Consider the following 20230-nt stretch of genomic DNA (forward strand, 5'->3'; position numbering starts at 1 on the left):
ACGGTATTTATTTTTAATGCAATACTTGGGGTTGTACCTGACTTAAGCCATATTCAGAGCAGAGCAAATGAAATCAATGGGTTTGATTGACGACATGAATTGAAAAATCAGTGGATGCCAGTCACACCCATTGTTTTGACTGGACCAGTTTGGGGGAGGTAGTGGACGGGGAGCTATGTTGTGGCTGCTCGTCAGACTCGTAATTAGAGGGAATGAATTCCTCCGGCAAGCAAATAACTTTTAATTCTCCCACCCCCACCCCAACTTTCATGGTATCTAGAAGCACAAACTTATTTATTTCTCTTCAGTTCCTTACCCCTCTCTCGTTTGCAATTCCCAAACCAATTGCTGAGAAAACATTACCTTCGGAAGGGTTAACTTCGCCTGCAAATTTCATCCACTTCTGATCAAACATTTAGGTGTTTTTCTTTTAAGGCTCTCAGCACAAAAGCCTCTGAGCCTTAGAATCATAGACTAGAATCATAGAATCCTAGAGTTGGAAGAGACCACAAGGGCCATCGAGTCCAACCCCCTGCCAAGCAGGAAACACCATCAGAGCACTCCTGACATATGGTTGTCAAGCCTCTGCTTAAAGACCTCCAAAGAAGGAGACTCCACCACACTCCTTGGCAGCAAATTCCACTGTCGAACAGCTCTTACTGTCAGGAAGTTCTTCCTGATGTTTAGGTGGAATCTTCTTTCTTGTAGTTTGGATCCATTGCTCCATGTCCGCTTCTCTGGAGCAGCAGAAAACAACCTTTCTCCCTCCTCTATGTGACATCCTTTTCTATATTTGAACATGGCTATCATATCACCCCTTAACCTCCTCTTCTCCAGGCTAAACATGCCCAGCTCCCTTAGCCGTTCCTCATAAGGCATCATTTCCAGGCCTTTGACCATTTTGGTTGCCCTCCTCTGGACACGTTCCAGTTTGTCAGTGTCCTTCTTGAACTGTGGTGCCCAGAACTGGACACAGTACTCCAGGTGAGGTCTGACCAGAGCAGAATACAGTGGCACTATTACTTCCCTTGATCTAGATGCTATACTCCTATTGATGCAGCCCAGAATTGCATTGGCTTTTTTTTGCTGCTGCGTCACACTGTTGGCTCATGTCAAGTTTGTGGTCAACCAAGACTCCTAGATCCTTGTTTACCTGTAATTTGCTCTATCCATTCTGGAGGCTTGGGAATTGCTTCTGTCAAAATGTGGGGGGAGTTATAACCTCCCCCACCCAAACATTGCCCAATAGTGATTTGTGGGAGAACAAAGCAGACCGGGATAGAGTCTGAATGAGTCTCGCACGGAAGCAGCCTGTTTTTGGAAGCGACAACCCTGCAGTCAGGGCACAACACTAGTTTATGCATGCACACCTCACAAACCCCTTTCCATCCTTTCTCTAGGCAAGGAAGAAGCATAATCCTAGTTCAATGACATTCCAGCCAGGAAAAGGGATCTGAGGGGGCTGCAGAGCACGGCCAGTGTGAGGTGTGGCCAAGTCAGGGTGTGTGTGGCCTGCGGCGGGGATGTGCATGTTGCAATTTACAGTTCCTGACTTGCATGCATGAAAGGGTTAACTGGAGCCCTGCGCTCAAGTTACCCAAGTGGGAGTGGCTTAGGCTCTCAGCAGCCTCTGGCTCCTCTTTCTCAGTCTTTTACAAGCCAAGTGAACTGAAACTCTCAACAAATGAGATTTTACAGCCTGCATCTTTGCTAACCAAAAGTTTGCGCGATCCTTTTTTGTAAGTAAACAATATGCTTTTCCCATTTAATTCATTTGAAACCCTTTTTTTATTATTAGTTTCACTGCCAGCAGATAGAGATATGTTTGATGCAACATCTGGGGACTCTGTGAGTACAACATTCAATTTTTGTTGTTGTTGTTGCAAAGTTAAGTGTCTGTGATTTATTCTAGCCTAAGCCTCTTTTGTGAAGAATATTTGTTTAAAGATGGGCAAGGGCGGATGTAAATCTAACCAAGTTTTAATGTGCTGGGAGCAATCGCCATTATGCTTAACTCTGGAGAGTAGGAATATCTCCTCCAAACCTCTCTCTCCAACAGAATGGCCTGGGGAGAATCCCGAGGGCTGAATAGACAGGAGAAGCTTTCAGCCCAGGCCTCTTCGAGAGAAGCAGCACCTAAAAAGATTGTCTTTTCCATGAACCATCTCTGACGCAGAGGCTGCTGGTGGACCCAAGCTGGAGAAGGCGTCACGGATTAGCGTGGGCCAGGACGGGCCCGATCTGCAGTTGCGGTCTGTTCCAGGCCACCCAGTTCAGCCTCTTCTCAGCCTGGGATTTCTCCTTCCCTCCTCCGGAGAAGAAAGGATGAGGCCAGGAGACAGCCGAGGGCAGCAGGAGAGGAGGGAGCCCGGGCGGGCAAGGTGGAGTCATGCCAGGGAGGCCGGCGTGGGCATATGGAGGGCAGCAGAGGCAGTAGCGCCCCGGGGAGCAGCAGCTGAGTCCATAGAAAGCATATGGGTGGTAGTAGCCGAAGTTCACCGCCATCCTGGGAGAAGGAAGAGGAGCAGGGACCAAAATTCACATTCGCAGGAAACAGGCCATTGGTGGGACAGCTTTGTGTTTATATCTACAGTGGTCCCTTGGTTCTCAAACGCCTTGGTACTCAAACAACTTGGAACCCAAACACTGCAAACCCGGAATTGGGAGTTCCGGTTTGCGAACATTTTTCAGAAGCCAAACAAGCTCTGTTTTGAGTTTTACGCTTCCGATTTGAGTGTGACGCTGAGGTCTGTCTGCTTTTGCTATTTATTTTGAGTTTTTGCGGCTATTATTTTTTGTGACTGCATGGAACCCAGTTCAGCTACTGATTGATTTGACTGTGTGACTGCAGTACATTGTTTATTGCTTTCATTTGATGGATCAATGGTCTCGTCAGATAGTAAACTTAATGTCAAGTTGCTGTTTTAGGGATCGTTTTTAGAAGTCTGGAATGGATTAATCCATTTTGCATTTGCATGACTTTCGATGGGAAAGCATGCCTTGGTTTTGGAACAGACTTCCAGAACGGATTAAGTTTGAGAACCAAGGTACCACTGTATTTATTTATACGCTGTTTCATAGAAACATAGAATTGCCATCTGGTCCAACCCCCCTGCAACGCTTGAACCCAAACACCCTGAGATTAAGAGTTTCATTCTCTGCCTTTTCTCCGCAGATTGATAACAAAAGAGACTGATTGTTTCCCAAGTTTTCATAGAAACATTAGTTGCATTTCCATCCCACATTTTTCTCCCATGGAGTTCAAGGTAGCTTACATCCAGTGGCGTAGCGTGGGGGGTGCAGGGGGGGCCGGCCGCACCGGGCGCAACATCTGGGGGGGCGCGCTCGCACTCGCAGCTCCCTGCCCCTACCTGGCTCACTCACTCTCTCTCACTGCAGTGCTGGCTGTGCGAATCCGATCCGAGCCACTGGGTCGCCGCCCACTGTGGAGGGGGTGGATGCCAGGCGTGCGGTGCGGAGAGAGAGCGAGGGGCTATCTGGGGGAGGGACAGTGCAGCGGCCGCCCAGCGCAGCGCTGAGCGCGGGAGAGAACCACACCAGACCAGACCAGGCAGCAGCAAGAAGAAGCTGGCAGCGGCGGCAGGTTAGGGGTTAGGGGGTGCAAATTACTTGCCTTGCCCCGGGTGCTGACAACCCACGCTACGCCGCTGCTTACATCGTTCCCCTTTCTCCTCAATGAATTCCCCCCAACAACCCTGTGAGGTAGACTGGGCTGAGGGGCAGTGACTGGCCTCCAAGTTCACCCAGGGAGTTTCAGGGCCAAGTGAGGATTTGAACCTTGTTCCTGTTCCAACCCTCTAACCCAGGGGTCAGCAAATTTTTTCAGCTGGGGACCGGTCCACTGTCCCTCAGACCTTGTGGGGGGCCGGACTATGTTTTGAAAAAAGAAGAAGAAAAAAGAACAAATTCCTTTGCCCCACAACTAACGCTGAGATGCATTTTAAATAAAAGGACACATTCTACTCGTGTAAAAACATGCTGATTCCCAGACCGTCCGCGGGCCGGATTTAGAAGGCGATTGGGTCACATCCGGCCCCCGGGCCTTAGTTTGCCTGCCCATGCTCTAACCACTACGCCACACTGCTATTTATAATAGCGGTTCCCAGGATTCTTTGGGAGAAAGCATGTGCTTTAAGCATTACTGTGGATTAATGGTTAGCTCCCACTTGGACTACTGCCATGCGCTCTACATGGGGCTACCTTTGAAGGTGACTCAGAAACGACAGCTGATCCAGAAGGCGGCAGCTAGACTGGTGACTGGGAGCGGCTGCCGAGACCATATAACACCAGTCCTAAAGGACCTACATTGGGTCCCAGTACATTTCCGAGCACAATTCAAAGTGTTGGTGCTGACTTTTGAAGCCCTTAATGGCCTCAATCCTGTATACCTGAAGGAGCGTCTCCACCCCCACCGTCCAGCCCGAACTCTGAGGTCCATCTCTGAGGGCTTTCTGGTGGTTCCCTTACTGAAAGAAGTGAAGTTACAGAGAACCAGACAGAGGGTCTTTTTGGTAGTGGCGCCCGCCCTGGGAATGCCCTCCCGTCAGATGTCAAGGAGATGAGTAACTATATAACCTTTAGAAGACACCTGAAGGCAGCCCTGTATAGAGAAACCTTTAAATGTTTAATGCATGGGTAGGCAAACTAAGGCCCGGGGGCAGGATCTGGCCCAACTGCCTTCTCAATCCGGCCTGCGGACGGTCCGGGAATCAGCATGTTTTTACATGAATAGAATGTGTGCTTTTATTTAAAATGCATCTCTGGGTTAGTTGTGGGGCATAGGAATTCGTTCATTTTTCCCCCCTTCAAAATATAGTCCGGCCCCCCACAAGGTCTGAGGGACAGTGGACCGGCCCCCTGCTGGAAAAGTTTGTTGACCCCTGGTTTAATGTTTTATTATGTTTTTATATATGTTGGAAGCCACCCAAGAGGGACTGGGGCAACCCCGTCAGATGAATGGGGTACAAATAATATTATTATAAAATTATAATTAAAGAAGAACCCCACAGGGCATATCCACAGCCCACATTTAAAGCACAGGACCTCCGCCCAAAGAATAATGGGAACCGTAGTTTCCCCTTCTCAGAGCTATAGTTCACAGCATCCTTAACAAATGACAGATCCCAGGGATCTTTGCAGAAAGCTGCCTGTCATTCTGGACTCACAGCTGTCCATGGAGGCGCAGGTCAGTTCTGTGTCCAGGGCAGCTGTTTATCAGCTCCACCTCGTACGCAGAATGAGACCCTACCTGCCCGCAGACTGTCTCGCCAGAGTGGTGCATGCTCTAGTTATCTCTCACTTGGACTACTGCAATGCGCTCTACGTGGGGCTACCTTTGAAGGTGATCCGGAAACTACAACTAATTCAGAATGCGGCAGCTAGACTGGGAACTGGGAGCGGCCGCTGAGACCATATAACACCAGTCTTGAAAGACCTACACTGGCTCCCAGTATGTTTCCAAGCACAAGTCAAAGTGTTGGTGCTGACCTTGAAAGCCCTAAATGGTCTCGGCCCAGTATACCTGAAGGAGCATCTCCACCTCCATCGTTCTGCCCGGACACTGAGGTCCAGCACCGAGGGCCTTTTGGCGGTTCCCTTGCTGTGAGAAGCCAAGTTACAGGGAACCAGGCAGAGGGCCTTCTTGATAGTGGCGCCCACCCTATGGAACGCCCTCCCACCAGATGTCAGAGAGAAAAATAACTACCAAACTTTTAGAAGACATCTGAAGGCAGCCCTGTTTAGGGAAGCTTTTAATGTTTAATAGGTTATTGTATTTTAGTGTTTTGTTGGTAGCCGCCCAGAGTGGCTGGGGAAACCCAGCCAGATGGGCGGGGTATAAATAATAAATTATTATTTAAATGTCCTGTAAATGCCGGGCAGTGGGCGGACACGACTCGGCCTCCATTGGGCCGCAAGCCCGCGTGATAACAGACCTTGGCGCCGGGACTGAATGGCCCTCGCCTTTTCCTTACCCAACCCCGAAGGGAGAAAGCAGAGCAGGAAAGCAGGTCTTTCCTTTGGTTCTGGGGAGGTCAAGCTGAGGTCAGCCGGAGGGCTAAAGGTCTTATCCTTCCCATGGGCATTGGAGAGTTAATAGAGCACATTAAAGGATAGGATGAGTAGGGCTCATTCTGCATATGGTGCATGGAGAACCGGGGGAGGGATAAATGGGGGATTTGTTTGGCGCAAGAGCATAGCTGTCAACTTACAGATTTGAAAATAAGGGACAAGCAGCCTCGAAAATAAGGGACCAGCAGCCAAAATAAGGGATTTTCCAAGCACAGGTATGTTCAACTTCTGAGCCCCTTCGAGCCAAAGGCAGAAAGCCCAGCCAGCAGCCAAACGAAGCCTCAAGCGGTGGTTCCCACAGCGCAGCAACCCGGCAAAGGGGATGCAGCAAGGGAAACCACCGTCACCTCTCCGCTGGGAAGCGCTGAGCAAAGGCGAGTCCCCAGGCAACGCGGCCGATTTGATCGGCACAAGGCATACAAGCTCCACCCCCCAGTCGTTCTTAGACTCCTTATTGGGTGAGCAGCCAAGCAACACAGTTGGAGCCTCCCTCCTCCCTGGCCGGCAGGGGGAGGGAGAAGAGCTGCTTCCTTTGAAACCCGGGAAATTTAAGGGACATCATCAATAAGGGACAGCAGCGGGACACGGCGCTGGGATAAGGGACTTTCCCGCCAAATAAGGGACGCTTGACAGCTATGCGCAAGAGCAGCACCAAAGCCGCGGGGATGCCTCTCACCTGCGGATCCTTCGCCGGGCTCTCCGCCGGTGATAATCTCCCTTAGAAAAGTCTTCCAGGTTGGCCGGGTGGATGGCCCAGTAATGGCCTTTTCCGTTGTCGCTGCGGCCCGCTTTGATGAAGCACTCGTTCAACGACAGGTTGTGCCTGACGCTGTTGCGCCAACTCTTCTCCTGCACGTAAAAAAAAAAAAAAGAGGAAAAAGAGGGGTGTTAGGGGATCATTCAGTTTGCCACTGAAGGGTTAACTCCACCGCCGGTAAAAACGGGGGTTGCCGGGGGGCGGAGGTTTTCTTAGGAACCAGGCAGAATGACAGGAGGGAGTTCTGAGGGAGTTTCGCCTCTGTATGTTTGGCTGGACGTCTCCTAGCTATGAAAAAGGCTTGGAATAGGTAAAGGTAAAGGGACCCCGACTGTTAGGTCCAGTCGCAAACGACTCGGGTTGCGGTGCTCATCTCGCTTTATTGGCCAAGGGAGCCGGCGTACAGCTTCTGGGTCATGTGGCCAGCAGGACTAAGCCGCTTCTGGCGAACCAGAGCAGCGCATGGAAACGCCGTTTACCTTCCCGCCGGAGTGGTACCTATTTACAGTCATACCTCGGGTTGAATACGCTTCGAGTTGAGCGTGTTCGAGTTGTGCTCCACGGCAACCCGGAAGTAATGGAGCGCGTTACTTCCGGGTTTCGCCGCTTGCGCATGTGCAGATGCTCAAAATGATGTCACGCGTATGAAAAGCTACGCACACATGCGCAGACGTGCCGTCGCTAGTTACGTTTACCTCTAGGTGCGAACAGGGCTCTGGAACGGATCCCGTTGGTATCTAGAGGTACCGCTGTATCTACTTGCACTTTGATGTGCTTTCGAACTGCTAGGTTGGCAGGAGCAGGGACCGAGCAACGGGAGCTCACCCCGTCGCGGGGATTCGAACCGCCGACCTTCTGATCGGCAAGTCCTTGGGCTCTGTGGTTTAACCCACAGCGCCACCTGCGTCCCTTTTAAGGCTTGGAATAAGAAAGACAAAGACCCCTTTGCTTATTTCTCCTCGGATGATGACACTGCTTTTGTTCAGCTGTCCTTAGTGAAGAGCTCTAAGGATTTACCGTATTTTTCGCTCTATAACACGCACCCGACCATAACACGCACGTAGTTTTTAGAGGAGGAAAGTCCGTAGGCACGCCACCCGTAGGCATTCCCTCCATAACACGCACAGACATTTCCCCTTACTTTCTAGGAGGAAAAAAGTGAGTGTTATGGTGCAAAAAATACGGTATTTTTCTCTCTGGGTGCTGTCTGTGTTATTTAAGTGACTTAGGCGGCTGGAGAAGGCCAAGGAAGAATTTCCATTTGTGCAAGGCGCAACAGGGCCAAAGCCTTGCGGAAATGGCAGGATCGGGGCTATAGCTCTGGAACATGTGCAGCAATATTTAAAATGAGCCTAACCTCTGAGTATGTGCAGAGTGCTTCCCCTTTAAATTCATTTTGGGGTAGGACCTTTAACAAATTCTAGTTCATCTTCAAGCCCATTTTAGACCCTTTGGACCTTTGAGTTTAAAGATCGTAACTGTGGGGGGGGGGAATAAATTAAACCATTTGCATTCCACGGTGTGCGTCTTCTGATTCCCCTCATGCCTTTATAATAATAATAATAATAATTTTTATTTATACCCCGCCCTCCCCAGCCAAGGCCGGGCTCAGGGTGGCTTACAAACAATAATAAAAACAAGTTGAAGGATTACAACTTAAAAACAACATTAAAATATTGAAACATTAAAATATTAAAATGTAGCCTCATTGCAGGAGGAGAAGGATAGGAAAAAAGAAAGAGAGGGAGGGAGGGAATCAAATTGGCTCCAAGCCAAAGGCCAGGCGGAACAACTCTGTCTTACAGGCCCGGCGGAAAGAAATCAGATCCTGCAGGGCCCTGGTCTCATGAGGCAGAGCGTTCCACCAGGCTGGGGCCAGTGTTGAAAAGGCCCTGGCTCTGGTTGAAGCCAATCTAACTTCCTTAGGGCCCGGGACCACTAGGGTGTTGCTATTTATGGACCTTGAGGCTCTCCGTGGGGCAGACCGAGAGAGGCGGTCCTTTAGTCTTCTTAAGTATATTTTATTCTTTAGCACAACAGCTTATAACATTCTGAAAGCTGGGGGGAAATACTCGGCTGAGGATCGTTTGGATGAACTTGAATTGAACTGGCTGGGAATCGAACTAGTTAATTTTGTAAAGGGACCAGCATGAACTGGAATTAGTTCCTTTGGGGACCTGTTAAACCCAAACTCGAACTAGTTCCTTTGCAGATCTGTTAAACTTGAACTAGTGATTCCTTTTTTATTTTTGAAAGTGAACTTTGTATGTCTTTAATGCACAAAGCAATCATGCAATATCCAGGGCATTTTAGCAGATAAGTCATATCTAATCTATTTTTTTATTATTAACATTTTTTATTTATGTATCATAATTGTTACAAAATATAAGCAAAATATTGCAAATACATACATACAGTAGTACCTCGGGTTAAATACTTAATTCGTTCTGGAGGTCCGTTCTTAACCTGAAACTGTTCTTAACCTGAAGACCACTTTAGCTAATGGGGCCTCCCGCTGCTGCCGCACCGCCAGAGCACGATTTCTGTTCTCATCCTGAAGCAAAGTTCTTAACCCAAGGTAATATTTCTGGGTTAGCGGAGTCTGTAACCTGAAGCATATGTAACCTGAAGCATATGTAAACCCATGTACCACTGTACATACATATATATTTCAAATAAGCACATATATATGAAAAAAGGAGCAAAAGAGAAAAAGAGAAGAAAAGAAGAAGAAATAAAGAGAAAAGAAGAAGAAGAAGAAAAGTTGGAAGAATTTCTTCCAAATTTATTCTACAAATATCTCAATACGAAAATAATAATATAATAAAATTTCATTGATTGACTTCCATCGCTTCCATATCTAATCTAAATGCTTTCTGGTCTTGGGTATCATGTCTTTATGGTGTCTATTGAAGGCATCTCTGTTTCATTTGCATTTTGGGGACTGGTTGGCCGGTTTGCTCTGACTTGGGTCACGAAGGTCACTGTGTGACCTTGTCAATCACTCTCAGGCTAGCCTACCTCACAGGGTTGTGGTGGGCGGTAAAAGAGGAGGGAGAGAATCATGTTTCTCACCACCTAGAGCTCCATTGAGAAAACAGGTGGGATGGAAGTGCAACAAACAGACAACTAAGCAACTAAAACATTGTGGGGGCAGGAGGGGTGGGTGGGTGGGAATGGAGAATCCAGACTAGGGCACGGCTGGCTGGCTGGCTGGCACCCTGAACAGGAGAACTCCAGACTGCAACATTTTGTTGCAGATCCCACTATTCAATGTAATGATTTAACCGATTTAATAAATAAACCATTCAATAACAACGTAATAAATAAAACAAACAAATGTTTGTCTTCAGACAGGCCTTCAGCTGATTAACATTCTACGGCTTTTTAAATGTTCTTTGTGGGATTGGTTTGTTTTTGTTTTATTATGTATTTTGTATTATCCTTTTGTATTTTTGTCTGTTGCGAACCGTCCTGGGATCTTCGGATGAAGGGTGATATACAAATTTAATAAAACAAGCAAAAAAACCAACCAACAATAATAGCCTAACTCCAAACCTTGTTTGCACAATCAGCCAATGTCTTTATTATCAATCAAAAACCTTGTTTATTTACTTTAATCTGATTTTTACTTGTTGGAAGAGTAACATGCATGTATTAGTCCCCTATTTACCCTCAAAACTTCCCGCAGGCAACTGTCTGGTGGCAACTGAGATAAATTGGTGGTGAGCTTTTGGTTTACTAGCCACTTGAAGCTTCATTGCCAACTCTCGAAATATTACTAGTGATACCCTGTTCCCCAAGGTCAACTTGTTGCGGTCCTTGGGTCATTAGAGTGGCCCCAGAACTTGCCATGGTTAAAGCCATGGTTTTCCCAGTAGTGATGTATGGAAGTGAGAGCTGGACCATAAAGAAGGCTGATGGCCGAAGAATTGATGCTTTTGAATTCTGGTGCTGGAGGAGACTCTTGAGAGTCCCATGGACTGCAAGAAGATCAAACCTCTCCATTCTGAAGGAAATCAGCCCTGAGCGCTCACTGGAAGGACAGATCCTGAAGCTGAGGCTCCAAGACTTTGGCTACCTCATGAGAAGAGAAGACTCCCTGGAAAAGACCCTGATGTTGGGAAAGATGGAGGGCACAAGGAGAAGGGGACGACAGAGGACGAGATGGTTGGACAGTGTTCTCAAAGCTACAAACATGAGTCTGACCAAACTGCGGGAGGCAGTGGAAGACAGGAGTGCCTGGCGTGCTCTGGTCCAGGGGGTCACAAAGAGGCGGACACGACTAAACGACTAAACAGCAACAACAGAACTTGCCGCGGTCTGGCGAGACTTAATAGAGGCAGACATATCTGTCAGTTTGGGTTTCTCTCAGCTTCTAATTCCCTCCTACTTTTGAATTCTGCTGCAATTTCCAAGAATAAAGTCGTCAGGAAAATACGTTAACATTTCAGTGCAAATTTCTCCAAACGAACAACATTCATGGATGCTGTTTAGACTGCTGTACAAACATTTGCAAGCAGCTCACCCTAATTATAGTACATCTTTGTGTGTTATTTTCATGAATTTTACGCACCCATTCCTCTAAGGCATGTCTCTTTGCACCACGGGCTCTGGAGAAGCACGGATTTCGAAGGATAACTCTGTTTCAGCTCAAAAAAGGTGGGAGTTTTGTAGTTGTTTGTTAAATTGCAGACGGAATCAACGTTCTCCCCGCAAGCCTAGGAAAGGAAGCTCTCTAGACTTAATGTTTGCAAGTCAGAAGCTCAAAAAGGGAGTAAATAGGAAAGTAAATTTCTACCCTCTGCAGGAGAGCTACTTGAGAGTTACGGCTGTTTGGCAGGAATCTCCTGTAATGTTTTGAGCTTCGGTCCCGAGCCCTAGGGATTTCTGCTGAGATATCCCCGGACCAGAGTGAGAAGAGAACTGGGTGTTAAAAAGGCCAAGAAACTGTGTCACTGGCGTCCGAGGTCCCAGTCTCGTGAAAAGGACGGCCACTTACGTATCGCCAAAAGGGAGGGGGAAAGAGGGTGCTGATTTGCATATATTTTGCATGCTATATGCATGGGGCACATTTGGAAATAAGAACTCGAAACGGAAACGGGTACAATGGGTGGAATCCAATGCTAGTAGGTCTGTTGAAATCAATGAACATGGCTAATCTAGATCCATTAATTTCAGCAGGACTAGTGTCGCATACAGTGCCGGATTTAAGTGTAAGCTAAACAAGCTATAGTTTAGGGCCCCACTCTCTTGGGGACCCCCCCCCAAATATACTTCTTCTTAATTATATTTCACTATTAATATACTTCTTCTTAATTGTATTTCAGTTCAACAATTACTTTGATAAAATACATATTCTGTTACATGCAAATGGCTTGAGATACCTATGAGGTCCATAAATTACCACATAGCATATATTCAACACAAAAAAACAACCAGCGGCAATTTGTTGTTGACAAAGGACAGCTGGACATATAAAGGGCCCCATGACCTTCAGTAGCTTAGGGCCTCATCAAACCTATATCCGGCCCCGGTTGGATACAACCCATTAAACCTCGTCATAACGCAGGGGAGGGTGACTAGATCATATGTATGCTTCCTCAGCCTTCTGTGGGGCTAACTGTCAATGGACCATTTCATGAACCTTAGACGTTTTTTATCTCTTAACTGGACCGGAACGGGACAGCCCTTCCTCTTCAGACAGAGGACTGTTCTCGGAGACCTGCCAACTAGCAGGACTGTATAAGGCAAGGGCCGCAATTTGGTGGTGGAACATCTACTTTGCATGCAGAAGGTTCCACCAACTATCCTCAGCAGGTAGGGCTCTGGCCCGAAAACCTGGAGAGATGGACAATACTGAGCTTAGATGGACCAATGGTCTGTGTCGGGAAAAGGCAGCTTCCTCTGGGGTCCTATGACTCTCGGCCACTGTACCCTGGAAGAAACCAGCCATGTCCTCGCCCACCAAGTTGGCTTGCTCAATGGACAAGGGCTCTAGGTTGGGCGAGTCTAGAAGGTAGTTCAAGGCCCCAAGGTGACGACCTATGTTCTCCAGGGTACCTGTTGGTGGCACTCACCTTGTTTTTGAAGTACGGGTATTTATCCATAATCCACTGGTAGATATCGGACAGCAAAAGCTTCTTTTCCGGCGAGGAGAGGATGGCGGTCGAAATGAGGGCGATATAAGACTGGTTGGGTTTGTCCAGGAGATCTGGAGGTGCGTGAGGTCCAGGTTGCTCTGTCTCTGCGACGCCTCTCCCTTCTGCCCTCGCTTGTTCGCCCCTCGGTTCTGGATCCCTGCGGGGTGGTTTCCTGTTCTCGAAAAGGAGGTAGTCAATGGTGAAGGAGATGTTAGGCTTCCTCTGGACCTCTGCCTCTGCCCTTTCCATGGCGGACGCAACTTGGGGTGCCCTTGATCTCAGCTCATCTTCGCCGGTCCTGGAAGTCCAGCAAGGTCCAGGAGCTGCGTTGGGGCAGCGGCGGAAACAGAAGCGTCTCCCGAGGGCTGGGCTTGTAATTAGTGCAGATTACAGGGTTTGCTAATTGTGTTTTCACAAACGGGCTGCCTCCGCAAAGCAGCCTGTTTATCTGGCAAAGACTTAGCTTTAGCAGGATTTGGCATCTAAGCCTAATAAATACATTGATTAATCCGCTCGGGATACAGGAATTCTGAGATGGGTTTACCAACAGGTTGGCGGCAGCTGGAGGAGACGGGGGGTGGTGGTGGTCAGGGAGGGGGTCACAGGAGGGTCTAGGAAAACAAAAGAGGAACCGTTTTTATTTCATTTCATTAGGATTTTTGTTTTCGCTTTAATCCTGCCCTTTTGCATCCGGCCCAGTATACCTGAAGGAGTGTCTCCACCCCCATCGTTCTGCCTGGACGCTGAGGTCCAGCGCCAGGGCCTTCTGGGGGTTCCCTCATTGCGAGAAGCTAAGCTACAGGGCCTTCTCGGTAGTGGCCCTGTGGAATGCCGTCCCATCAGATGTCAAGGAAATAAGCAGCTATCCTATTTTTAAAAGACATCTGAAGGCAGCCCTGTTTAGAGAAGTTTTTAATGTGTGACATTTTAGTGTATTTTTGGTCTTTGTTGGAAGCCGCCCAGAATGGCTGGGGAAACCCAGCCAGATGGGTGGGGTACAAATAATAAATTGTTATTATTATTATTTATTATTATTATTATTATCCGCCAGGATGGCTGGCAAGCTAAGGAGTAATTCCTAAAATATATCAGAGCAAATTCCAAATTGAGTAAAATAAGAGGCTGCCGCAGAAATTGAAGCTGCACAGAACAGGAATGCAGTAAGCTGTCCTACATCACGTTCCTCTAGCTCGGCTACGCCTTGTCTCCAGCTGTTTTTGAACTACAGTTCCCATCATCCCTGACCACTGGTTTTGCTCGCTAGGGATGATGGGAGTTGTAGTCCAACAACAGCTGGAGGGCCTAGTTTGGGAGTGCCTGGTCCAAAGGGAAATAAGGATTTGTTTTAAGTTTTTCATGTGGGCTAAAACTCAGTTAACAAACACGGATACATATGCTATGATGTTTGTTTGTTTTTTAGTTAAATAAATAGTTTAAATTGTTATTAAGGAAAAAACTTTCTCCTTCCAATAAAGTACAGCAGAAAAGTTGCCCAAATATTAACAGTCAAGTTTGGGGAACCCTGCCCTAGGGTCTCAGGCTGGGGGATTTCCCCAGGCCCAGGGGCGTTCCGAGGTGGGGGCAAGAGGGCGGTCGGACCTAGGTGCCATTCCAAAGGGGGGTGACAAAATGCCGACCCCCGATCAGCGGCGCACCCCCTGGGACACACGCCACACTTCCTGCGATGAGTGGCACGCCCCTGGGACGAGTGCCACGCCCTTGGGACGCACGCCACGCCACCTGCGATGAGTGCCACGCCCCCTGGGACACATGTCATGTCCCCTGGGACACGTGCCAGACCTCCTGCGCTGAGTGCCACGCCCCTGGGACGAGTGCCACGCCCTTGGGACGCACGCCACGCCACCTGCGATGAGTGCCACGCCCCCTGGGACACATGTCATGTCCCCTGGGACACATGCCAGACCTCATGCGATGAGTGCCACGCCCCTGGGACGCACGCCACACCTCCTGTGATGAGTGCCACGCCCCCTGGGACGCATGTCATGTCCCCTGGGGTGAGTGCCACACCTCCTGTGATGAGTGCCACGCCCCTGGGACGAGTGCCACGCCCTTGGGATGCACGCCACGCCACCTGGGGAGCATGCCATGTCCCCTGGGACAAGCGCCGGTCCAGGTTGCTTCACTTCTGCCAAGCCTACCTGGAGATGCTGGGAATTTAACTGGGGGCGGGATCTTCTGTATGTAGAACAGATGTTCTGCTGCTGCTTTTTGCTCCCTCCCCGAACAAAAAGGTAAGCTTCCAGTCCTCTTAGACCTGAATAAAGGTCTCGGTTAGAAAAAAAGAACTCGCGAAGCTGCCTTATACCAAAACTGACCCCTGTGCCCTTGTGGTCACGTCCTACTTGTGGGTTTTCCATAAGGGGCATTTGTTTGGTCACGGTAAGAACAGCTTGCTGGACTAGATGGACCATGGGCATGATCCAGGAGCCTCTTGTGTTCTTTCTTTATTTTAACATGTGTAACCCCGTCTTTTGGAACGCGGGTGGCGCTGTGGGTTAAACCACAGAGCCTAGGATTTGCCGATCAGAAGGTCGGCGGTTCGAATCCCCGCGACGGGGTGAGCTCCCGTTGCTCAATCCCTGCTCTTGCCCACCTAGCAGTTCAAAAGCACACCAGTGCAAGTAGATAAATAGGTACCACTCCAGCGGGAAGGTAAAGGGCGTTTCCGTGCGCTGCTCTGGTTCGCCAGAAGCGGCTTAGTCATGCTGGCCACATGTTCTGGAAAAACTGTCTGCAGACAAATGCCGGCTCCCTCGGCCAATAAAGTGAGATGAGCGCCGCAACCCCAGAGTTGTCCACGACTGGACCTAATGGTCAGCGGTCCCTTTACCTTTACTAACCCCATCTTTTGGCCTCAAAATCTCCCAGAGCTGCGTGTGGCGACGCCAGTAAAAACTGCTAGAACCCCACAAAAACAGGACGCCCAAATAATAGCTCGATAAAAACAATATCTAAAGAATTGTTGTTAAGTTGAGGTCCCACCTTGCCTGAGTGGGGCACAAATTCAGTTCACATTTAAAGGCAAATCTACATAATTGACACTTTCTGAAACTATATGTGAACTGAAACACAGCCTAATAATAATAATAATAATAATTTTTAAAAGACATCTGAAGGCAGCCCTGTTTAGGGAAGTTTTTAAGGTTTAATGCTGTATTGTGTTTTTAATATTCAATTGGGAGCTGCCCAGAGTGGCTGGGGAAACCCAGCCAGATGGGCGGGGTATAAATAACTTATTATTATTATTATTATTATTATTAATTATTTGGAGCTGTCCAAATATTGTAATGCAGTTCTCCAGTCACAAAAATGTCCATATTAAAGAGTGTTTTTTATGCGTATACAGTGGTACCTCGCAAGACGAATGCCTCGCAAGACAAAAAACTTGCTAGACGAAAGGGTTTTTTGTTTTTTGAGCTGGTTCGCAAGACGATTTTCCCTATGGGCTTGCTTCGCAAGACGGAAACGTCTTGCAAGTTTGTTTCCTTTTTCTTAATACTGTTAATACAGTTGCGACTTGACTTCGAGGAGCAACTCATAGAACGTGGTGTGGTAGCCTTTTTTGAGGTTTTTAAAGACTTGGGTGATTTTTGAAGCTTTTCCAAAACTTTCCCGACACCATGCTTCGCAAGACGACAAAACTCGCGGAACGAATTAATTTCGTCTTGCGAGGCACCACTGTATTACTAAATGTATCAAATGCATTATTTTAGGGGGAAAGTTGGCTTTGCAAATAGGTGTACATTAGGTAACTTAGAACTATTTCTGTAACTTTTAGAACAATTTCTACTTCATCTTCAAGTTCATTCTCTTATATGTGGGTGTTTTCTTTGCACTACAGTGGTACCTTGGTTCTCAAACTTAATCCGTTCCGGAAGTCCGTTCCAAAACCAAAGCGTTCCAAAACCAAAGCAAGCTTTCCTATAGAAAGTAATGCAAAATGGATTAATCCGTTCCAGACTTTTAAAAAAGACCCCTATAACAGCAATTTAACATGAATTTTACCATCTAACAAGACCATTGGTCCATAAAATAAACGATGTATTGCAGACACACAATCAATCCATCAGTAGCTGGACTGGGTTCCACACAGTCACAAAAACAAAATGAAAAAGAGCCACAAAAACAGAAACGCAAAATAAATAGCAAAAACAGACAAACCTCACCATAACACTCAAAACGGAGCATGTTCAGCTTCTGAAAAAAATTGGCAAACCAGAACACTTACTTGCGGGTTTGCAATGTTTGGGTTCCAAGTTGTTTGAGTATCAAGGCATTTGAGAACCAAGGTACCACTGTATAGACTCTTTTAAGCTTAAATCACAATTGTTGGGGGAAGTAAATCAAACAATCTGTGAGTGTGTTTTGGTGTTTTCTAAACCTACGTAGGTATATTTTATAATTCAGCACAGCAGCTGATAACCGTTTGGATGAACTAGTTCATTTGTAAAGGGATGAACATGACCGACACTTAGTTCTTTATTGGAAAGTTTGAATGTGCAGCTAGGGTTGCCATGCATCTGGGAAAATCCGGACGTATTGGAAATGGCAATTTTGGCGATTTATATGAAAAAAAAGCTCTAAAAGCTCAACAACTTTTTGGTCTGGATTTTCACTTTCTGATATATGGCAACCCTATGTCCAACTCGTTTCCTTTTTTCGAATGAGCTTCCCAGGCTCTGGGCTTCCAATGAGATCAAGGCAGCGTCCTTCAAGCCAAAATCTGCAGGAAGTTCCTGAAATATTTGCATCCATAAATTACTGCTGATTTATTCAGCGTGGCAGCAGCAGAAAAGCTATGCTAGGTTGTTAAGGGGCAGGCAAACTGTCTATGCAGTGTGGCGTATATTTTAAAAAATACAGAAATACAATGCCCACCGCCAAAGGCTGTAGCAAATATCTGAAATCTATAGAAAACTGAAATGCTGTCTTTATAGTAAACACGTGGGGTTATCTGTTATTTCTTTCCTTTTCTCTGACAGGCACCAGCTATGATATATAATTTTTGCCTCTTTTGCCACTTCTCCCGACTTTCCAGAATTCTGAAAACTGTGGCATTACTAGACCCCTTGACACTGGTGATGCAAGGCAGGGGGGTAATATGGCAAATAAATAAACTGACAAAACATTGATGTATTGTACACTTTTCCTGCTTTGCCCCCCCCCTTCCCATAGCGTATTATGTGTGTATAAAATATATATTGCTGTAAGTTGCTTGGATACCTTTGGGTCACAAGCGACTGGCAAATTTAATATATGATTATGGTGATGATAATGATCAGTCCACATGGGATTTTGGACAGAGTGGAACAAAGATGAATGACAGAATTGGAAGAGACCCCGTGGGGTTATCCAGCCCAACCCCCTGCAATGCAAGAATCTGGAACCCACAACCCTGTGATTAAGACTCTCATGTTCTACCGATTCAGCTTATCCTCCCCCAAAGTGGGGTGTGTGGTGTTGCTTTATCCATTAGATTCACATCCTGCCTTTCCTCTCAAATTATTTTTAAATTGTGGCTACTTGGTGGGCCTCTTAAATGCACTCTGCACATGCCCAGAGGGCCTCCCTGACCATATTGCTGTTCGTCCACTGAAACCGAGCCTAGCCACTACAAAACCCTCTCCTAAGGTTAGTAGTTGTTTAGTCGTTTAGTCGTGTCCGCCTCTTCGTGACCCCCTGGACCAGAGCACGCCAGGCACTCCTGTCTTCCACTGCCTCCCGTGGTTTGGTCAAACTCATGCTGGTAGCTTCGAGAACACTGTCCCACCATCTCGTCCTCTGTCGTCCCCTTCTCCTTGTGCCCTCCATCTTTCCCAGCATCAGGGTCTTTTCCAGGGAGTCTTCTCTTCTCATGAGGTGGCCAAAGTATTGGAGCCTCAGCTTCAGGATCTGTCCTTCCAGTGAGCACTCAGGGCTGATTTCCTTCAGAATGGAGAGGTTTGATCTTCTTGCAGTCCATGGGACTCTCAAGAGTCTCCTCCAGCACCAGAATCCAAAAGCATCCATTCTTCGGCGATCAGCCTTCTTTATGGTCCAGCTCTCACTTCCATACATCACTGCTGGGAAAACCATAGCTTTAACTATACGGACCTTTGTTGGCAAGGTGATGTCTCTGCTTTTGAAGATGCTGTCTAGGTTTGTCACTGCTTTTCTCCCAAGAAGCAGGCGTCTTTTAATTTCGTGACTGCTGTCACCATCTGCAATGATCATGGAGCCCAAGAAAGTAAAATCTCTCACTGCCTCCATTTCTTCCCCTTCTATTTGCCAGGAGGTGATGGGACCAGTGGCCATGATCTTCGTTTTTTTGATGCTGAGCTTCAGACCATGTTTTGCGCTCTTCTCTTTCACCCTCATTAGAAGGTTCTTTAATTCCTCCTCCTTTTCTGCCATCCAAGTTGTGTCATCTGCATATCTGAGGTTGTTGATATTTCTTCCGGCAATCTTAATTCCGGCTAGGGATTCATCCAGCCCAGCCTTTCGCATGTATGTATAAAATACATATTGCTGTAAGTTGCTTGGATCCCTTTGGGTCACAAGTGACCGGTAAATTTAATAAATGATTATGGTGACAATAATGATCAGTCCACATGGGATTTTGGACAGAGCGGAACGAAGATGAATGACAGAATCGAAGAGTTGGAAGAGACCCCGTGGGGTCATCCAGCCCAACCCCCTGCAATGCAGGAATCTGGAACCCACGACCCTGAGATTAAGACTCTCATGTTCTACCGATTCAGCTTATCCCCTCCAAAAAAGTGGGGGTAAAGCGTTGCTTTATCCATTAGATTCGCATCCTGCCTTTCCTCTCAAATTATTTTTAAATTGTGGCTACTTGGTGGGCCTCTTAAATGCACTCTGCACATGCCCAGAGGGCCTCCCTGACCATATTGCTGTTCGTCCACTAAAACCGAGCCTAGCCACTACAAAACCCTCTCCTAAGGTTAAGTCGAACCTAAATATGACCACAGATTAAATCCTGCCCGCAAATTATTTCCCCTTTTTGGGGGGTGAGTGTCTCTTTAAGAGCCGGCTGGGCGTGGCCACGCGTCGTCATCGCTCTTTCTCGGGAAGAGGAAGCGGGCAAGGCGGGTTGGCTTGCCGCCGCTGTGCGCATGCGCCGCCTCTCCCCTCTTCTGGCGGAGGAGAAGCGAGAGGCCGGCCCGAGAAAGCTTCGCCGGGTCGCTTGGCGCGCATGCGCATGCGCCGCGCTCCTCGT

At 47.6% G+C, this 20230-nt stretch overlaps 1 protein-coding gene across 1 annotated transcript; it reads right to left on the reverse strand.

The window, feature by feature from the left end:
• Positions 1–1135: 1135 nt before the first annotated feature.
• Positions 1136–20139, reverse strand: LOC308467453 (uncharacterized protein). Its single transcript, XM_080989207.1, has 4 exons — positions 19967–20139; positions 12928–13601; positions 6767–6939; positions 1136–2506 (listed from the first exon to the last, which is right to left on the reverse strand). Exons 2-4 carry the CDS (start codon positions 13237–13239, stop codon positions 2209–2211), a joined length of 783 nt encoding a protein of 260 aa, XP_080845333.1. The 5' UTR covers positions 13240–13601; positions 19967–20139; the 3' UTR covers positions 1136–2208.
• Positions 20140–20230: the final 91 nt, after the last annotated feature.

This window comes from Podarcis pityusensis, assembly GCF_964106645.2.
Source record: "Podarcis pityusensis genome assembly, chromosome: 18".
Lineage (NCBI taxonomy): Eukaryota > Metazoa > Chordata > Lepidosauria > Squamata > Lacertidae > Podarcis > Podarcis pityusensis.